We start from the raw sequence: 20,632 nt of genomic DNA, 5'->3' as shown, positions 1-20,632 counted from the left end.
AGCAGATCTCAGATCTCTTAAACATAAGATGACGAGGGCAGCGTGAAAATAAGCGGACATGCTGCTTGAGGTCATCAAGACTTCTCCTTCTCACTTATCTTCCTCCTTCAGTCTTCCTCGCCTCTCTGTTTCGACCTTGCTCTGTCTGCACCCGGAGGGTCGGCCGGCTCGTCTTCTTCCTTCCTGCACCATCCCGTTTACCTTCCATGCACATTTTCTCAGATAGTGTAGTTCGGGGTGTTTTCCACAAACAGAACGCTGATAAGACACAAAACACGGCGGCCTGTCGCTCCTGTCTCAGATAAGGAAACCTCCTGACAGTGATGTTCTGGTGGCTGTGTGCTTTTACAGGGAAAACTATCACAACAAGACTGCAGCCAGAAAACAGGTACAATCTAACAAATGGTGTGTACAAATATTTACATTTTATTTAGTCTTTTTCCACAAAAAGTATGCAGTCACAAAAAAAAGTTTTTCAAACTCACCACATTATACAGTATGCAGCACTGAGACAAAACCTAACCAGAAGCTTTGACAGACAGTGTCATCACAACAGTGGTCTCAACATTGGAGCTGGATTCGTTTTTGGCAAGCTTTGGTAAGAAGTACTTCCATGGGACGACAGAGATACAGGCAAGAGACAGCAGAGTGAAATGAGTGACTGTTATATGGAGGGTAAGGCTGAAAATCTTTAATCGATTAATCCAAAAAATAATCAATAGATCAATTGTTGACAAAACAAATCTCAACTCAAAGTCTACTTACTCACTTGTTCTGGAGCTTTCCATCTTTCCACGTGGTCTTCATGAGCAGATTGAGCACCTCTAGGAGTTCTCATCCATGTTGATTTAAGACCCCGACACACTAAGCCGACGGACAGTTTGGGGCCGTCGGCGAACGTGTGTCAGCCTAGTTTTTGCAGTGTGTCCTGCACCGTCGGCTCTAGTCTGCCCGTGTCGGAGGTTTTTCGGCCGATTCAGCGTGTTGAATCGGCGGCGGAGCTCGTCGGTGAGAGAAATCACTCTAATTGGTTGTTCAGCTTAAACGAATCAATGCACGAGAAGAGAAACGATCTTCATCTGAACATCTGGAATGAAGCTAAGTAGTGAGTGAGGGTGGTGTGAAAATGGTCGGCAAACGCCGCTTTGTTTCATGTACGTATCATAGCAACGGCTTGTTCATCCGCCGTCCTCGGTCTTCCTGTTTCCCTTTTTGAACGACGACTACAGACTACCGTCACACCTGCTGGTGTGGAGAGTTATTTCCTCTCACGCAGGCGCAGAACGTATGCGCTAACTAGCCGTCGCCTGTAGTCTTCGCAGTGTGTTCGAATGCAACTTGTCGGCCAAGACAAAGGTTGACGTGAGGCGGCGCAACGGGCGGCCTTCGTCGCCGTTAATTCTTTGATGTCGGCTTGGTGCGTCTGGGCATTTAAACTCAGAATCACGGAGAGAGACGGTGAACATCTACAGTAGCTCCATGACAACTGAGCAAACTGCCGATGAAGACCGTGAGATACGGTCAAAAGCACCAGGAGAAGTGAGTGAGTGGACCTTGAGTTGAGGTTGTTTTGTCAACGGCTGTTTCACAAGGTCAAGGATGAACTGTTGAGCTCTTTACCACAATAGTTTAGTCAGAAAAAAAGTGAGTCCTAATAAACATCTGAGAAGCTGGAACCAGAGAATTAATCAGAGAATCAATTTAGACTATTTCATCTGTTGTTGATTAATTGACTACATGTGTTGGCACTGGTGGAGAGCTTGATTCTTGGTGTGCAAGATTAATAAATTATTCTGTTTTCTTCGGTGCCAGGTCTTAAAAAAAATACAGACTGACAGCCGACTATTTGGATCTCTGAAATGAGCGGGACCACAGCGAGAGAGAACCTGAAGAAGAGAAGGAAAAAGTGACTTTTCTCTTTGACGTACAAATAAATAGAACAGGTTTGACACATGTGACAAGGCTACGGTAACAAGGATACGATATCTAAAAGTGTCTTTTCTTGAAAAAAAGTGTCTTTCTTGGCGTTCAATCCACAGTTCTTAACCAAAGTGTTGCTTTAAAAAAATGCTGTGCCATAATAAGAGTACAAAAATACATAACTATGCAAGACAGGAACTATTAAAAGAGTCTTTGTGAATACTGCGAGCTCCGTACAGCGCTGTGCTGTTTGGCCGGCGGCCGTGGAGACGTTGGTGGGGGAAGGGGTCCGACGGCGTTCCCCTGGGCACGAGGAGCTGAAGGCAGCGCCGCAGGAAACAGAACAACATACGACAGCAGTAGTGGCATTCAGAGTGAGCACATAGCTGATATGCAGCATTTCAAACTGTGTAACTTTTAAAATGCTCCAGAAGAGCGAGGTGAGCTGGTGAGGGGGGGTAAGGGGGGACACCGGCAGGATTAACAGAGAAGAGTTCAGATGGCGTAGTCGTCCTGAGCGGCGGGGCTGAAGGCGGAGCTCCGCAGAGCGTCCAGGCAGTTGACCAGGATGAGCGTGCCAGTCAGGTGCTTCCAGCGTTTGGTGATGGGGCTCTTCATCTTGTCTAAGCCCATGTGCAGCTCCTGGATCACGTCTCTGTAGCTGTCGCCGATCTGAGCGGCCCACGTGACCAGGAAGTCGTACGCCGGCTTCCACATGGCCTGCAGACAGACAGAACAAACATCCCATAATCCTAATCTGCTGACACACTGACAGCTGACAGAGCTGATGTATGCTGTCCTTCCCATGTCTGCTATATTTGTGAATATTAGTGAGATGTGTATATAATTTCCCAGTTATGACTTAAGACAAATTTTCCATTAAAATCCTATTTTAAAAAAAGCACGCTGTTCGTTCAGACAGAGCACTGAGGTGGTGCTGGTGTTAGCCAATCGGCATCAGCTGCTTCATTCGTGCTTCACTTCAGTCACAGCTGTGCGGCTGAATGGCTGATCACATTCATGCAGGTGTGCAGCACGAGCCCGAATATAAACGGTCACTTCTCACTGTTACTCTGCTGACCTGCTGTTTCCCTCCACCGCCCAAACCTCCATATGTGCTTCATTGTTGGTATTATTCATGTGCGTATTGTTCACTAAATCTAACTGTACAACCATTTAATATGAACTCCTTCCTGGAGCAAAGTGTCTCTGACTGAAATAAATATTTTGGAGTACTACCTCTGAAGACACAAACATTAGAAAAGGCAAACTATCAGCTAATAGGGGTCAGTTTCATTATAATAAATCTCAGAATAAGTGAGTTAGAAGCGACCAATCAGTTTGTCAAAACAGTCCAAACCTTAACAGATGGTTGTGATGATGGGCAATATATCAATATTATATTATCTTGATATGAGACTAGATATCGTCTGAGATTTTGGATATTGAAATAAGTGTCCTTTCCTGGTTTTAAAGGCTGCATTACACTAAAATGATGTACTTTTCTGAACTGACCAGACTGTTCTAGCTGTTATATTATTTGCCTTTATGCACTTAGTCATTATATCCACATTACTTATGATCATTTATCAAAAATCTCATTGTGGAAGCACTAATAGAGGAACCTAAATTATTGTTGGAGTATCGATATTGAAGAATTTGATAAAAGATATTGTGATATTTAAAAGCCCTACCATCCATCTTGAATAAATGGTTTGTTCATTCATGAGCTTGAATAAACGAACCATTTCCACAATCAAAAAGACGACAGTGTTATGTCCTGTAAGACGGACGTACCTCACTGTCCACCACCCCGTTCTTGTCGCGATGCGGCGCCTCGTAAGCGTCCATCTGCTGGCGCGAAACCTTGACGAGCCTCTCGGCCAGCTCCCTCCAGCGCCCGGCCACCTCCACGGCCGTGGTCAGCAGGACAAAGTCCATGACCAGTCTGGCCACGAGACCCTGACAGTCCATCTTCAACAGAGCCTGCAGAGAGAGGACACACGAGAGGACTTTAGACTGAGCTGAGGTGAATAAATAAAAAGAGAAAAGTACAGCCTGAAATAGTGGAAGTGGATTCTGGAGACGTGTGGGGGCCTGAGTCATGAAGAAAAATCAGATATGAGCTCTGACGGGGAATCAGTGGAGGACAACATTGAATTGTTAACAAGGAGTCGAGTGAAGATGGAAACAGAGCGGTGAAGTTTGAATAAAGCCAAACACTACATAGAGACTAATAAATGTACATCCACAGGTTTCATTCCACTGACTTGATCCTCTGTTATTTTCCACAGCCTGCCTCCCCAATCCCCCTGCAAATCTCAGCTTTGTGCATTTTTCAGATGCTTTCTGGTGGAAACAGAAATAAGAGCCTCATGTTGCTTCAACAGCAGCACTCAGGATTTATGTCACATCTGAACTGAAGGTGGAGGAAAACGCCTGGTAACTAATACTGATACGGACAGAGATACACAACAGGGCACAACAAGATTAAAGTCTAAAGCCCCCTTTTCAACATCTCCTAAATGCAACACACTGAGGATTTAGCTGTAGAGTGTCCTGAGGGTGGCGTTGGAGAAACGTCAGGGTCGGTAATGAACAATAATCGTCGAGCTTTCTTTGCTCTGCAGCTCAACAACATCTCCATCTCCATCCTCACAGTCCCGCTGCTACTGAGGCTAAATTAAATGAGGAAGCAGAATGCGATGCGCCGATGTGGCTCCTGTTTGTGTGACTCTAACTTGTCTGGACAGGAGCCCGGCTCCTCCCGTCAGCCTCTGTAACCTCCCTGTCTCCCTCAGCTCTGCCTAGACCACCGCTGCTGCTACTGGTGTTAGTGGGAACAGAAAACACTGTGGAGACTCAAGTCTGTTCCTACAACCTGCAGCACGTCACAGGGGATTTGCAAATACAAATGTCACATATGCAAATACAAAGTGCATTAGCACAGATGGAAACACATTCATGCAGCTCATTTTGCAGACGCAGGCCCCTCTGGTGTGGATCTCTGGTATAAACTAATATTGATCCGTTTTTATTCATTCATTCATTTTTTTGAGAATTTCTTTCTCTTAGTACTCTCCATTTCTCTCTCCTCTCACTCACTGAAGGTCCTTTCAGACACAAAGCGTCAACGGCACCACTGCGCTCTGAAACCCGTTAATTCCAATGGCTTGCTTTGCGCCACGATGGCTTTTCGCTACGTCGAGCAAAGCCCAACTTTGGGCGCTGCACGGTGTCGCGAGCATAGACTGCTCTCTTCTGCCAGGAACCAACATTCGGTGTAGCTGTATTGTCGTCCGAGTGGAAACAGTAGAGCTTATACAGACTGTAGAGAGCCAGAAACGAGTTGAGATAAAGAAAAATTTGCCATAAATCAGGGGAAATACGGGGGAGTTGTGACCCCGGAGGAAACCGGGAGAGGGTAATGAAATGTCTCCTGGGAACATCGGGAGGGTTGGCAAGTATGATACTTGTGAGGATCCTCATTCAAATAATACAACTACTATAAAATACTTAAAAGCTGGGTAGGCGATCTTGAGAAACTAGCAACAGTACACTAGATTTTTAATTATGTTCCAGCAGAAAAACCCAGCCCAGTGTTGCCAACTCTTTTCTCAATGAAAGTAGCTCGCAGCACCAGCTCCACAAGTCACTAAATCTAGTGAGAAAGTCGCCAAGTCGGCAACACTGACACTCACAGCTGTCAAACTAGCAGCTTGTGGAAGACTCCGGTGATGCACAATGAGTGCACGCAGGAAGCTCATCCAGTCATTACATCTGGGCCGAATGAAATGATCGGACGGGCTTATTACAGTCCTGCAACAGCCACAGATACTGTTCTTTTTGTCAGAGCGTTTGATTTATTGATTGCTTTCAGGGTGTGAAGAGAATTTCAACTAATATAACAAAAAATGTCTCTAAAATATTTACTCTCTTTTCTCACTTTCTAAAAATGTCCTCACTTTACAAAAGAAATCAAAACTTTTCATAATGTCCACACTCTCCAGGTCTAAAACTCAAATTGGTCATCGCCAAGACAGAAGTAGACGGACACAGAAACACCCACAGATGGCCTGACCTACTGGGGCCCAGACTCAACCGAGCGAAGGTGAATTTAAAGCTCCAGTTTGGGCTTCAGCTCCATGTGCAGGAATGTGTGGAACGACAGGATATGAAGGGGGGGAAGAGGAGGATGGAGGGGGGAGGGGGTGAGGAATGCAGATGCAATGCTCCAGCAGCCTCTCTCGCTCTGAGACGAGACCACAGGATGAGATAGCAGAGGCCAATCAGACGCTGCCCACTGTCCTCCAGGAACGCCGAGCTGCCACCACATCACGTTAATCAAATTAAGTCCGAGACAAATTGGTTTTTTATTTTGACTCTAAGTGACCGACTGCGCCGGCGTATCACAGTGTTTGTTGTTTTCTGGGTCTTTGTGGATGTCGAGGGGAAGATAAACCCTTTGGCGAGCACCTGTTTCCTCGCCGGACAACAACGACAGGAAATCCCTGCCAAAATAAAGTCTTACTACAGGTTCAAGTGTGTCTCCTTGGTAACAATATCCTGTTTAGTTTATTCAGCACAAGTCAAACAAACATGTTGATACAGAATAAACATCAAGATTGTGTCTGTTGTCATCCAGAGTTACAACTTTTTACAAATATAAAGTAGGGCTGTCAATCAATTAAAATATTTAATCGCATGATTGTCCATAGCGTTTAATTTGCAATTAATCACATTTTGTTTATCTGATCAAAATGAACCTTAAAGGGAGATTTGTCAAGTATTTAATACTCTTATCAACATGGGAGTGGACAAATATGCTGCTTTGTGCAAATGTATGTATATATTTATTATTGGAAATCAATTAACAACACAAAACAATGACAAATATTGTCTCACAGGTTTCTGCATTTAGCATAAAAAATATGCTCCAATCATAACATGGCAAACTGCAGCCCAACAGGCAACAACAGCTGTCAGTGTGTCAGTGTGCTGACTTGACTATGACTTGCCCCAAACTGCATGTGATTATCATAAAGTGGGTCTTCAGTGGGTTTTCATTCACATATCTGGAGGTTAGAGGTCAAGAGACCCCTTTGAAGATGGCCATGACAGTTTTTCCTCGCCAAAAATACAGTTAATAAAGGGGCGAGTAACTGGAGATGAAGAGTCAGTAAAAAAAAGTTGGCGGTTTCTAACGATTCACTCGTGACTCCCACATCACTCCACTCACTTTCTTGCAAGAGATAGATGAGAAGATAAATAACACTCTCATCTCTGCACGTCCGTGCCGTAAATATGAAACTGGAGCCAGGAGACGGTTGATTTAGCTTAGCAAGCAGAGTAAGATCTGGTGAATCTGAAGCTATTTACTAGTTTCCTCCACCACCTATTTTCATTTGTCTGAAAGGTTTTAATTGTGGCACGTTGTAAAGTATTTATCGCTGAGCGTCGTGCCCTGCGATTCCCCAGCCTGATTTTAAACTAATAATTGCACTGCAGTAGACAGAGCCGGGCGCACCGTCGTTACAGCAATTCACACAGCTCCTTTGCACCGCAACAATGCACAGAGACAGTGGAGGAATTAAACGCTGTGCTGTGTTTTTCTTAAATGTCAGCTGGTCTATGTGGACGGGTTATAGGACCCTGTGTGTGTGTGTATGTGTGTGTGTGTGTGTGTGTGTGTGTGTGTGTGTGTGTGTGTGTGTGTGTGTGTGTGTGTGTGTGTGTGTGTGTGTGTGCGTGCGCGTGCGCGTGTGTGTGCTTTAGTTAAATGCCACAGAGTTTGTTTCACAAGCTCAGCAATCAGCGCAGTGAAGCCCTGCAGCCTCCCCCCAACCCCCTTGCATAAATCATCTGCTTGTCAAAACGAGAAGAAAATTCCTGCAGACATATTTTCAGAGATAACGTTGACGTGGAAACGAAGCGGGCGCTTCAATCATGTCTGTCGCTGCACACCAAAACACACACCCACACAGTCCCTCCCTGCTCTCACATTTGAAGAAAAGGGCAAAACTAAAAAAACCTCGCTATAACCAACCGTGAGCTTTTTTTGATAAATGACTTGTTTCTTCCATCATCCTGTTTCTGTTTTTCCTCTCAGCTACAAAACTGGCACTCATCTCTCCACTTCAATCTCCTCTTTATTATTTTTCTATCCCATCTTCATTTTCCATCTGACTTCCTCCACCTTTCCCATTTACAGCCTCTACACTCCATCTTAGCCGCACTGTGCTGCGGCTTTGCAATTTCATTCCTTTTTACAGTTTTGCTTCAAACCTGCTTTTCTCTCGTCTCTTCACCTTTTTGAGAGCAAACCTCAACCTCAGAACCAAAACCTGCTAATGCCGGGAGAGATTAAAAGACTGTGGGTGCTGTTTTTGGCATTTTACCCAACACGTGAACTCCCTTCATTCTTCATAAACTGGCTCCGAAATAACTTCCACATTCCCAAACAAGACCAAAATCTCCAGGGAGTGAGTGATCTGTTGTTCAGTCAATTATTCCAAAAGCAGCAGCTTGCCACACCCAGTCAGTGAGGGAGGAGGAACAGAGGGAGGATGGTGGAAAAACTCAAATCTAAGATTTGTGTACGAGAATGGCGAAGCAGAGAGCTAATCACACACAATGGGCCTGGTTGGCGCTCCAGTTTTCAGAGTCCTCCTCCAGAAATAGGATGTTGTTATTATTCCCAGGCTCTACCTGCCACACTGCAAATAATTCAGGAGGGTCAGACGCTCGGCTGCAGAGCCCAGAGAGAGATTTGAAATGAAAATCCCACTTTAGCACTGAGATAAGCTACAACAAAAGGTTGCACCTCTCATGCTTCCAGATGTTATTGAATGCAGTCGGTTCACTGTATATCTGCAACAAGAGGAGGAAGAGCAGGATGGAGGAGGAGGAGGATGAGGAGGAGGAGGAGGGTTTTCTCTCTCTTTCTTCTCTAACAGAAGCATTGGAGGAAGTCAAACAGAAGTAGCAGGAAAGAAGCTCACATTCAGTTTTTTTCTCATTATGAGACAGAAAGTATTAAAGGGACTCTATGTAAGAATCAGAAATTGCTTGTTAACAGTGACACCTGTGGCCGCTAAGTCAACGAAAGTCAGTGTACTGTTGCTCGCGCTCGCGCTTGTGCTCGCTCTACATAGACATGAACGAGCATCGCTCAAAACAGTGAGGTGACACACGTCAGCTAAAACCACAATTTCATTCTATATCTCACCTGCTTGGCAGTAATGTTAGCTGACCAGACGAAGGTCTCTCCATGAATCGATGCTGATACTGTGTTTTCCTGCTTCAGCTTCCCGACCGCGGTCAGAAGGAACAGGGGAGACACTGCAGCCCCGGTCGGAGACGATAACGTTACTCGTTCCGGAGCCCTTTCACTTCACTCAGCAGCAGGAAACGACACGGGAAACCTCTGTTGGTCTGGAGGAGCTGCAGCAGTTATTTCTGCACAAACGTCCACTGTACATTCAGTAGATATTCTCAGAGCTAAACTAACTCTTCTGCAGTGTGTAGTGTGCACGCATGCACGCGAGAGGTAGAGGGAGAGAGCGTGTGAGAACAAGCGCGGTGTGTGAGTGAAGGTGAGCAGGCAGTGGAGCAGACACAGCATTGAATCCAGCTACGGTCTCCCGTGTGTCTTCTGACTGCGGACCGAGGCCGAAGCAGGAAGAGTTAACACTGTTTTGCAAGACGGGCTTCACTAGATATAACGCGGTTTTGGTGCTTATGTGTAGTTGTGCATGGGACACTGACCCGCAATGATTTATACGTGTAAGAAGTAACAAACAGTCCCTTTAAATAAGTGAAAACTGTGCACATTGTTTTCAGTGTCTGGTCCATTACGAACAATGAAAACACAAAGAAAATACACAATAAACCAGAGGAAAAGATCTATTAATCAATAAACGTATCAGTGTCATTACTGCTGCTGTTGATAAATGCATGCAAACACTAATGCCAGTTTTCAGTCACAGTGACTGAGTCAGTCGGTCCACCACTCGGATACATTGGCACGGAATTTGGGTCAGACATTCACATTCCTCTCATCAAACAGCTGTCGAGACATTTCAATAAAAACCACAAATGTCAACCTCGTCACGAGAAGGAAACGTTTGAGAATCCTCAGAGTCAGTAGGATTCATCCTGAGGGACAATGAATGTCTGCACAAAATGTCATGACAATCCATCTAAGACATGGATATGGAATGAGGGGTTGTATTTGCTAAAGAATATTTGTAAAAGTTAGTTTTTAATATCGTATGTCAAATATTTATGCACATTTGTTTTTATCTTGTTCATTTCTGTAAATGGTGAAAATTTGGACAGAAAAAGGGACGGGTTATTAAGGCAACAGAAGCACAAAAGCAAAAGAGTGCTGGTGAAAATGGACCGGTGTATGTACTACTGGGCTGATTGGGGGAAATGGGAAGCAGGTGAGTGAGTGGGCGGAGAAGGTCAGGTGACCGGGACTGGAGGGACTGGAGGGACCGGAGGGGACGGGGTTACAACGGGTGGAAGAGAGAGAGAGGTGTCTGAAGGGATGGACTGGAGGAATGAGTTTTTCCCCCCACTGCCCATTAAATTGATTATTTGTTGCTGAGATGGTAAATCTGTGCTCACTAGAGAATGAGTTGTGAGGGGAAATGTCAGGAAGCAGAGTTACATTTTACCGTAAAACCTGAACGTGCTTTAACGTCATTTGGAGGGAGAGGTTACAGCAGGACACGAGTAGAGAGAGAGAGAGAGAGCGAGAGCGAGAGCGAGAGCGAGAGCGAGAGCGAGAGCGAGAGCGAGAGCGAGAGCGAGAGCGAGAGCGAGAGCGAGAGCGAGAGAGAGGGAAAGGGATGGACGGACCTCTTTTTGATTTGCATTTTTAATTTCTGTGTAAATCCCCAAAGATATCTGCAGCAGCTTGAGAGAGAGAGGACCCGTACAGGCCTGCCCACTAACAGCCATTTTAACAATACTTTGTTGAAATCAATTAATTTCCTCACAGTAAAAAAAATGGGGAAACAGCCACTATGTTAACATGCACATAATATTACATTTTTTTCCATTATTCCAGAAAAGACAATATTCCTACTAAGCTGTTTACATGGCTAATGAAAATGAATATTCCTCTAATATTCCCGTTCACATGCAGCCGTGCAAACTCCGATTAACGTGACCGGTGGTGGCCTTGTTGGACAGTGCGAACACAGCCTCCCTCTTTCATTCCTTCAATGAAAAGCTCTTGAAAAGGTCGGAGTTGTGATATTTACGCATATCCAAAAACCTGTTGATATCTAAGTCTTTCATAATGTTTAGACATAGGTGTGTTCCTACTTCCGACCAGAAACGTTGGCTTTTTCACCAGCATCATGTGTCAACTGCCCTGAAATCACCTCTCTGACTTGCAGCTCCCTTAGTCTGGACGATTCTTGTTTTATTTGGCACAAAATCTTTAAAGCAACACTAAGTGAAGTCCGAAGAGACGTTTAACTGTCATGTTGATCATGTCACATTTTGTCTAAATATAGCAGCCATCTTTTGTCTGTTATATTAAATTATTTCATCTTTATTTAATCCTGTATTGTTGGCCACTTGTTTTCACTAAGCTGTGAACACAACATTGACATATCATCATCATCTTCTTCCAAGTTGATATGTTGAAATTGTTAGCAAACAGCTGCTTATTTCCACATCCAGCAGTTACAGAGCAACATTATCATTCATCAGGAGTCGTGTTTGTGTCCAATATTCACTCTCTTTCCACTCTGTTTTTTGTCTCCATCATCTCCTGAGGGGAATATCTGTCTCTTTAGCTGCTAAATGCTCCACTATGTTCACCAGCTAGTCTCTAACTGTGCCTGTCTGGTACTGGATCGTACAGTGGAATTTTACAGCTTTTTTTTTCTCTGAAGATGATGCTATGAGAGCAGTGAGAGTGTCAAAGTCAAACTTATGTATAGACATAATTTAAAAACACCCCACGTTGACCAAAGTGCTGTACACACCAGAGAGTGAATCAGAACAGTGAAGCTGGGGGGGCGTAAAACCAAAACAACGAGTTAAGACACTAAAACGCTCCCCAGAGTTGAAGGGGGTTCTGCAGAAATGGGTGATAATTTTCTGTGCGTTCGACAGCTTTCACATTACACAGTCATTTGATCCATTAGAAATATTTCTTACAGCCGCAGTCATTAATCAGGGAAGATAAATGCAACATCCCTTCTTCAAAAGTGTCCTGACCAAGACAGGCGGCGATAATAATGTGTGGCTGACAACATAAAACAACTAACACGACATATGCCACAAAATCTAAATTAGACACAAATGCCACAATGAAGACGTGGATAGAATTTCTAATACAGTCATGTAGAAGATTTCATCCTGTGTCAACCTAAATGACACCAAATCAACCAAAGCTGTCTGAAACTATAAAAATAACTCTAAATGAATAACTCAATGAGACTGAAGCTGCAATTATGCTTCTGCGGAAAGTAAACTTCTTTGTGAACATATGCAGAGAACAGTGTTATGGGTAACTATAGGTCACAGAGGCTCACAGTGAACCCAAATCTAAACAATGTGTAGTGCGGAAATGCACACCAAGCGAGCTGATTGGTTGATCCAACATCCTGTTGGGAAGTTTCAGCGAAGTATTGCCAAAGTAAATAATCGTCTAGCAGAGCATAAGAAATTAAATTCCTTTTTAAAGTTACTACAAGGACCTTTTAACTGGTTATGAAACAGTCTCAATTTAATTCTGATGCCTCTTATGTCCTACATAATTAAATTAAACCATCAGCCTGTCATCATGACCGATTTCCCTCGACATCAGACAAAATGATTCACGGAACGCAGGTTCACCAGAAACTCCTTCAGCTCAGACTCCAGCGGGGCCGGACACATATACGGTTTCGCTGCCGCCTTCAACCTGCAGTCAGAGCTCCGGCGGGAGCTGGAGAGCTCCGTGCCCGGCAGCAGCTCCTCCTACGGCCGGGAGCAGAGCTGCCCCTCTTGTCCCAGCCGGTCCCCGCTGATCCAGATGGGACTGGCCAAAGACAAAGTGGTGGTCGGTAGGATCTTTCATGTGATGCAGGATGACCTGTACACCAACTTCGGCGGGAAGTTTCACTGCATGTGCCGGCGGATGGAGAGGAGCTGCAGCAGGGTCCAAAAGCGGCTGTTTGAATGTGGAAAACCACAGGACTACTGCTTGAGTGAAATGTCCCTGAATTATTAATCACTCATTAATGTTAATGAGTATTAATCAATCAAATGAATTGTGTCACAACGCCATGTGTAGTGCAGCCATATGCTGACATTAAGCAGAAATCATTATCTGTTATCTGTCAGTGTGACAATTAACAGTGAATGGTCGTAAGTAGAGAGGGGGGTCTGGGTCAAGGAGGATTATGGGAAGTGCTACGGACTGCAGGCGCCTGCAGGTCCACAACTGGAGCTTCTGTTTAGTTTCTGAACAATGAGGCAGGAAACATCTGCAGGCCTGAGATCCAACAGACACAACCTGGATCCTTTCCATCACCCGCTGACAACAACGACAACAACACAACCTCCTCAACAGACTCCCATCAGAAGGATCTGCAAGTCCACACTGACTCATATATGATGCTAGCTTCATTCACACAGATATTATCACCTGGGAACATCCAGAATGAGTAAAGAAAATCAATTCTGCTTCAGTCCGTGTTATGAATTTTTCTGTACTCGCGTCAGCCTCAAGATTTATTACAACTCAAATTCAGTGTCAAACAAGGTTAGAAGCAACTCATGCATAAGCTCCTCTGGGAAACACAAAGATCAGTGTCTGAGGTCACAAAATACTACATAATATTAACATTTTATCACACCTTAAAGGTCGTACCAGCATCTAAAGCATAACAAATCTGCAGCATTAGATTTGCAGCAAATCACACTAATGGCCAAGATCAGTGGATATGCTTGTGGGGGTGAAGTACATATTTTCCCTTCAAGTTCAACTTTGATTAGATTTGACCTGAGAGTTCACACAATCGACTAATAACAAGCTGTCTTGACAGAGATTTTTAACCCTCTATGTCCAAGTATAAACTACTCCTCAACAAGGAATGCTTTGCTGACAGTTATGTTGATGGTGCAAACACGTCTTTTAATAAACAATGTGAACTTTTTGTTTTGTTAGCAACCGTTTGCTGCGCTAGAAACAGCCGTTTGCGGCTTGTGTCTCTCTCTCTCGTTGACTGTCCCTTTGCTTCCCTGTCGTTTCCCTTCTGTCTGTGGATTACTACGATGGGGAGAATAAGGAGCGAAAATTATATTCACAACCACGAAAAGAAAGCAGGCTAAGAAACCGCGTCTGTCGCTCCGATTTAGTACTCTGGACAGTGGCGTATCTACAAACACACACAGACACACAACAAACAGCACAGCCCATTATTCTGAAACAACAGCTAAGCGATAGAAACATGTATCCCGGCAAACCGTTTTGTTGTTTTTACTGTTTTTCTATCGATAATTAAAGCTGTAAAGTTTATCAGCTGTAACCGTCTTATGAGAGCAGTGCAGAGCAGCGGCTGTGAGCTAGCCAGTGGGGCACGCTCACATGCACTAAAAGCATGTGCAGCCGGTCCGGCGATGTAAACAAAGCACAGAGAACTCAGGTTACAACACACACAGAGGGAGAGAGACTTCATTCTCTGCTCAGGTAGACATTACTCCTCTATATCTTTACATAGCAAATAGTGGTTTGATGTTATATTAATGCTCTAGATATCGTAGAGAACCTTTAAACAGAAAAAAGATGAGAAAAAGATCAGAAGACAATAAGCAAGACTTCACCAATCAGATTCAACTATGTACATTCTTAGTCGGGGATGCCCCTAACATATAGAGAGATATTAGTCCAATCTTCCAAAACCCCAAAAATGTGTGAAAGATAACTCAAAAGTAGGTGTAGCTTTTGTGGCACAGTACTTTGAAATGTTGAACAAGGTGTAAATCTACAATAATAAGAATAGAAAAGTACGACCATGCAGTGTTATAAATTACAGGGAGCACTCTACTCAGATTCCTTTTTCTTTTTTTCTTTTTTAATAATAACTAGGAGAGGCATGGAGCCATCGGACAGTTGGCACGGTGACACGTGATGATAAATCTCAACCTGTGCTGCTGAGATTCACACCGAGACCTCGGGGCGTGTTATTGCTTGCTGCTAGCGACATATCTGTTGGTGCATGCTATTCCTGTGAACTAGTAATTATCATTTGCCAACATAAGTAATAATCGCCTAAAAAGTTTGTGAGTCTTATCCAAATGTCACATCCAAAGCTGCAAAAACACACAGTTCTCCTCACATATTCTCCAAGCTGATATCTTTGGTTTGGGCATTGTGATATTCTGTATATCTTCTATGCTAAGACACAAATACACAGGAGAAGGAAAACACGGAACAGATGGAAAAGAAAAATGTATATGTGTAATACTGTATGTGAGTATATGTACTGCTGATGACCCCTTTCTCCACCAACAATCAAAGCAGACCACAATGGATTCAGACATTTTGAGCACAAAGAAAGCGACCACAGTGCTTTTCATTTGGTTCTCTTTCTTCCAAAAATAGACGTCCGTCCATGTCAAATGACACACCAGCAAATCATACGAGTTTCTCTTCTGTGACATAGAACAAAATTTGCAAGAGGAAGAAGAAAGATGAGTATTTCATCTGACAGCTCGGCTTTACTCTGAGGCCCACACACACACGCAACAAAATCCACTTTTCAGAGGACGAAAAAAAACAAACATCAGATGTTTGCACATGGAACAAACAGCATATTTGTGTCGGTTAAACAAAGAGATTTCAAATTTTGCTGGATTGCTGCGTGCTTCGTCCCCCTCAACAGTACCCAGTAGTTTACGTGTAAATCCTGACAGAAGAAACAGAAAAACAGGCCTATATTCAGACATGAATTGTACAGAACTCCCTCAAAGGCCACATTTTCAGTCACCACCTTTTATTATGTTCTTTTCCATACTGCAGTTTCTCCGTCTATAAACGGTTCTAACTAGTGTTTACAACCCTGCGTAAATTACAGTGTTTCTGCTTCGTGTTACTTCAGCTGTAGTACGTCCGTGACCTCTGACAGAGACTCTCAGCGGGATAATATGTTGACGGAGAAACTAACAACAGACCTGCAGGGAACCTGAACACCACTCTCTGAAAACACGCACACACATAAAACAGAAAATGAAAATGCAAAGGTTTATGTAGCATTAGGCCATAAGTATAAGTCAGACTGGATATGATGAGGGCGTTCAGTGTGTTTAGACATCTCAGGATGATAATCGCTACCCGGACTGCCTGAGGCCACATTTCCGTGACAGAAGATGCACAACCGAGTGCCTGAGAGAGTTGGTTTGCACACTTAACAGCTAACACAGCTCAGCACTTTGTCCACTTTGAAGAAAAGCTGAATATACTGGAATAAAAAAAAAAACAGCATGAACAAGCGTCTTCATCTGCTGCGGACACATCTGTTCTTTTATTATTAAAAAGGCAAATCCCAACTACTAATGTCTGACTTGGCTTAAAAATATTGTAATTAAAGCAAAACACTTTAGTGGGACAGCTGAGCTGAAATATTCATAACAGTTGTGCATTTTTGCGATAAAAGCAACACTTTTGGTAACAGATGTAGGTTTATATGTTATGAAAAGATATAGATATCTGGGCGCTGCCAATTTGGAAGGAAGCCATTTTTCAAAATCGCCGCCAAATAGGCGCTTAATATTCCTAAATGTTGCAGAAAACTGAGTCTTGATGATTTCCAAGGTGTGTTTAAGATGATCATATTAGATGTTAGAAGATCGAAGACATGTTTCTTTCCTCTTTATTTTTTAAGGGTACTTTTTAAAAGCTTTTAACCTGAGAAAAACGCAAAAGCCCAATAAAAGGAGCATGGTCATTTCAGGTCAAACTTCACCCCCTACCTTCATGATAGAAGGGCAACCAATACACCTTAAGAAAGGCAAGATCTTCAGCTTTCCATCGGTGTATTTCTCTTTTCATTAGCAGTAAAATTGACAGAGCCTTGAAAAATGGTTTCCATGGCCCTCAGGGGCCAAATTTGCAGCGCCTCGATATCTATATCTTTTCATAACATATAAACCTACATCTGTGCCAAATGTGTTGCTTTTATCGCAAAATGCACGATGGTTATGCTTAATTGCCCCGCTACTTTCTGGATAAAAAAACACTCATTGCTGTACAAGATGAAGAGTTGTAGTCCCATTTCTATAATGACTTTATACTGTAAATACAAGAGTAAAGGTCCGTCTCATTGAGCTGTTTCACGGCGTTGTTTCCCCCCCTGAGGGGTTTGATTCATATGTACATAAAGATAGAAAATTAAAGTAGCCGGGAGCGATCAATTAGATTTATAAGATCAGCATACTGTACACACACTGCACACCGACTCTGTCCTCATGCGATCGTCTGTTGCTTGAGTTGGAAAGTATTCTTTTGCCCTCCACAGCTCCTCGGGTCCCGATTAGACCTCGATGCCTACACAGCAGTTATCGAATGCACTCCCAGCAGAATTAACAGACTGGACCACGGCCTAAAGCCAAAAGCCTAGAGCAGCTGAGGGCAGATAACAGGAGGAGAGAAGAAGAATTGTGCTCCGAGAGAGAGAAATCTCCTACCAGGAGGATACAGACAGAAACACGTGACCGATTAATTTGATGCATGAAGGACAAAAGACCCAACTGAGACTCGAAATTTAAAACAGGAAAGGACGATTTGCATATTCTCAAATCAATGACTCGGAGAAAGTGCTTAGTCACAGCGACAGGGGAGGATGCCAAGGTTGTAACTTACTGTCAGGAGTTCTTTCTGGAAGGACTTTCGCTCTTTGCTCTCTGCATTGTTGCAGTCCTCCTTCAGCTTCTCCAGCACCGATGCCACCCTCTCGGGCTCGCTGTCCAGCTCCGCGCGGCAGAAATGGGTCAGCGGCAGGTTGACGTATCCGAGGGCGTCCGCGAACGCCCGCCAGTTGCCGATGTTCTCCATCAGTATAGTTCTTACGGAGGCGTAGATGTATGTGAGGAATTTGCAGGGCTTCAGTATCTGCTCCAGTAACGATGAAGTCGCGAGGTCGGGCCCGCTGAAGTAAATGGGCTTAACTTTGCCAACCACCAGCACATTCTTTGCATGAACAAATCCCATTTTGCCCTGATAATATCCAATGTACCATTCCTTTGTCCACAGCTGACCCTTCAGCTTGATCCTCTCCTCGCTCAACAGAGCTACAAAGTCTCCTTTTTTGTACTCGAGCAAGTACAGATTTTTCGTTTGCCGGATGACAGTTTTGATTAATTTTCCAAACTTCAGGTTATTTATTCTCCTGTCCTGAAAAGCAGGGTACTTGGTGGCAATGGCGAGAGGAGACAAGACTATCTTGCCCACTTCCTTCTTCTTCAGGAAGCGCCGTTGCACTGATGTCTTTGGGTGTGCTTTGGGTGGAGGTGTCGGTGTCTGGACACAAAACTGAGCCAGTATACAATCTTGGTCGTCTTTGACCTGGATCCTTAAGGTGAAATCGGAAACATCTTCCCCGTTGCGCGAGGCAATGATGTAGACGAGCCGGCTGACTTTGCCTAGTTTAACCTGGAAGCCCCGCACCACTCTGGCCTGGTCGCCAGCCTTTACCTCGTAGTTGGCCATGTTGGAGTAAACTCCGACGCGGAGGTCCTGGGGTTTGGACAGGACAAACTGGTGCTTACCCCAGAGCTGCAGCACCACTGATGGAGCAGCCTGTGACTGTTTGCCCACCTCACTCACCAATAATGACTTCGGGGCACAGTCGTGGCCAAACATAGCCACGACTGTCTTGAAGGACGGGTGAATATGTTTGGGACCATATACTCCTAAGGTGATCTTTTTAACCACATGCTCCCACACTGTGGTGTCTGGAGATAGGGACTGGGATTGAGCCACAACACACACATACATGCACGGTTCCAGGTTATCCAGGCACACCTGGACTGTGTCCCCGTACATGTACGCCTGAGGAATGGGAGTGTACGGTCCCTCTTTACAATCACTCCTGACACACAAGACTTCTGTCGTCTCCCTGCTCTCCATTTTCACCACGACAGACACCTTCATGTCCAGGGTGATGGTGGTTTTGGTCTCCATGTTGCTGAGTTTGATCTCCACCACGGGGCTGACGGTGGTGCAGCGGTCGTTGTTCAGCTCCAGCGGGGGGTCGAGCAGAGCTTTGATCGAGATCTGCTGGGTGTCCCCCGGGGCCACGTGGCCTTCGGGGATGTGGATGCTGATGTTGGTGTCCGGAAGCTGGACGGCCCCTCCTGAGCTGTCCAGTCGACAGACGATGTTGGTCTCCACCGGCTGCGTTTGACCCCAGCCTGGGTTCTGACCCAGCGAGTCCAAGTCGTGGCACGACCGGGCTAGCTTGCGGTGGGTGAGCCACGCTGTCCGGAAGTCCTCCCTGCTCTGGAACTGCTCTGGCGCCGGTGCTTTCAGGCCCCCGAAGAAACTAGAGGAGGCCTGAGGGGGGTCGGACTGAGCCTGCAGGATGGACAGCTCAGACAAACTGTAGGAACGTTTGCTTCTAAAAAAGGGGTTGTCCCTGCGCAACGTTTGCCCCATTGGGGGACTAAGAGGGTTAAAAACGCCACTGCCAAAACCATTGATGGCGGTGCTGCTGGTGGAGTTGGGCACTGATGGAGCGAGCGTATCAAACAGAAGGAGGTCAACTGATTTCTCGTTACTGTTCTGATCAAGTGAGCTCTGAGGACCCCTGCTTAGGAAGGGGTTTGTAGAGGTATGGGTTGTTGCAAAAGGATTTCCGTTTTGGAAGGTGGTTGGTTTCAGAATCACCCCCGACCACTCTCCTAGAAGGTCCATTTCTTTGGCTGCCTCTTCGTTACAGTCGCCAACAGTGTCGATCATCCCGCTGTCGCTGAAGGACGAGTCCCTGTAGTTGATGGGCTCCACATAAGCTGCAGGGATGTAACCCATCTCCGTGTTGTTGTGGGCGTACCACCACTCTGCCCCTGTCGAGTCCAGAACGTAGAGGCGGTCCCCTTTAGAGAACTTGAGGGTGGTGAAGCTGGATGGGCAGTAGTCCTTGATGGCAACGACTTCCCTGGCAGCGCCGAAGGAGGCAGTCGCGTCCAGTCGTAAGGCACTGGGAGAAGGCACTGGAAAAAAAAAAAAACAATGTCAGGTAGAGGTGGATGATATGGCCCAAACATCAGAGTTTTATATGAGTTGCAATGTGTTAGATAATAGCATCTTTCACGTTTTTCTGATGGTAAAACCTAGGGGCAGTCTATGAGTTGCTTTAAGCCAATTCATTTCAGTGTCCCTGGATCAGATCCATGAGGTGAGGGGGCGTATCGGCATGCACTGCTGTCTAACCACACTGTCTTATTTTTAATACTGCCACAGGGAAGTGCCCAGTCAGAACTTTTCAAATCCTAGACATGGGGGTTTAATAGATATTTTATTTCTTGCACAAATACTAAAAGAACAAAAACATGATTGATTTCAAAGGCCTGCATGTGCAAAACAGTTAATAAGAATAACAAAACCACATGCATCTTTTAAAATATCCAGGCTATCCCACGCAGCTACGGACTGTCACTACCAGATGCTTCAACTAAGTAGAGCACAGACATCCGCTTAATC

General features: G+C 44.8%; 1 protein-coding gene across 1 annotated transcript in view; it reads right to left on the bottom strand.

Annotated features, from left to right (window-relative positions):
• Positions 1-406: 406 nt before the first annotated feature.
• Positions 407-20,632, bottom strand: part of LOC141781837 (SH3 domain-binding protein 4) — a 41,759-nt gene continuing 21,533 nt past the window's right edge. The window contains exons 3-5 of the mRNA XM_074657715.1: positions 17,795-20,142; positions 3,718-3,906; positions 407-2,640 (exon numbers count right to left, since the gene is read on the bottom strand). Of these exons, the coding sequence (XP_074513816.1) occupies positions 2,416-2,640; positions 3,718-3,906; positions 17,795-20,142 (2,762 nt within the window). The 3' untranslated portion in view covers positions 407-2,415. The remainder of the gene's footprint in view (positions 2,641-3,717; positions 3,907-17,794; positions 20,143-20,632) is intronic.

The sequence above is a fragment of the Sebastes fasciatus genome, chromosome 14 (genome assembly GCF_043250625.1).
Source record: "Sebastes fasciatus isolate fSebFas1 chromosome 14, fSebFas1.pri, whole genome shotgun sequence".
NCBI classification, from domain to species: Eukaryota; Metazoa; Chordata; class Actinopteri; order Perciformes; family Sebastidae; genus Sebastes; species Sebastes fasciatus.
This window is presented reverse-complemented; position numbering and strand designations above follow the sequence as displayed.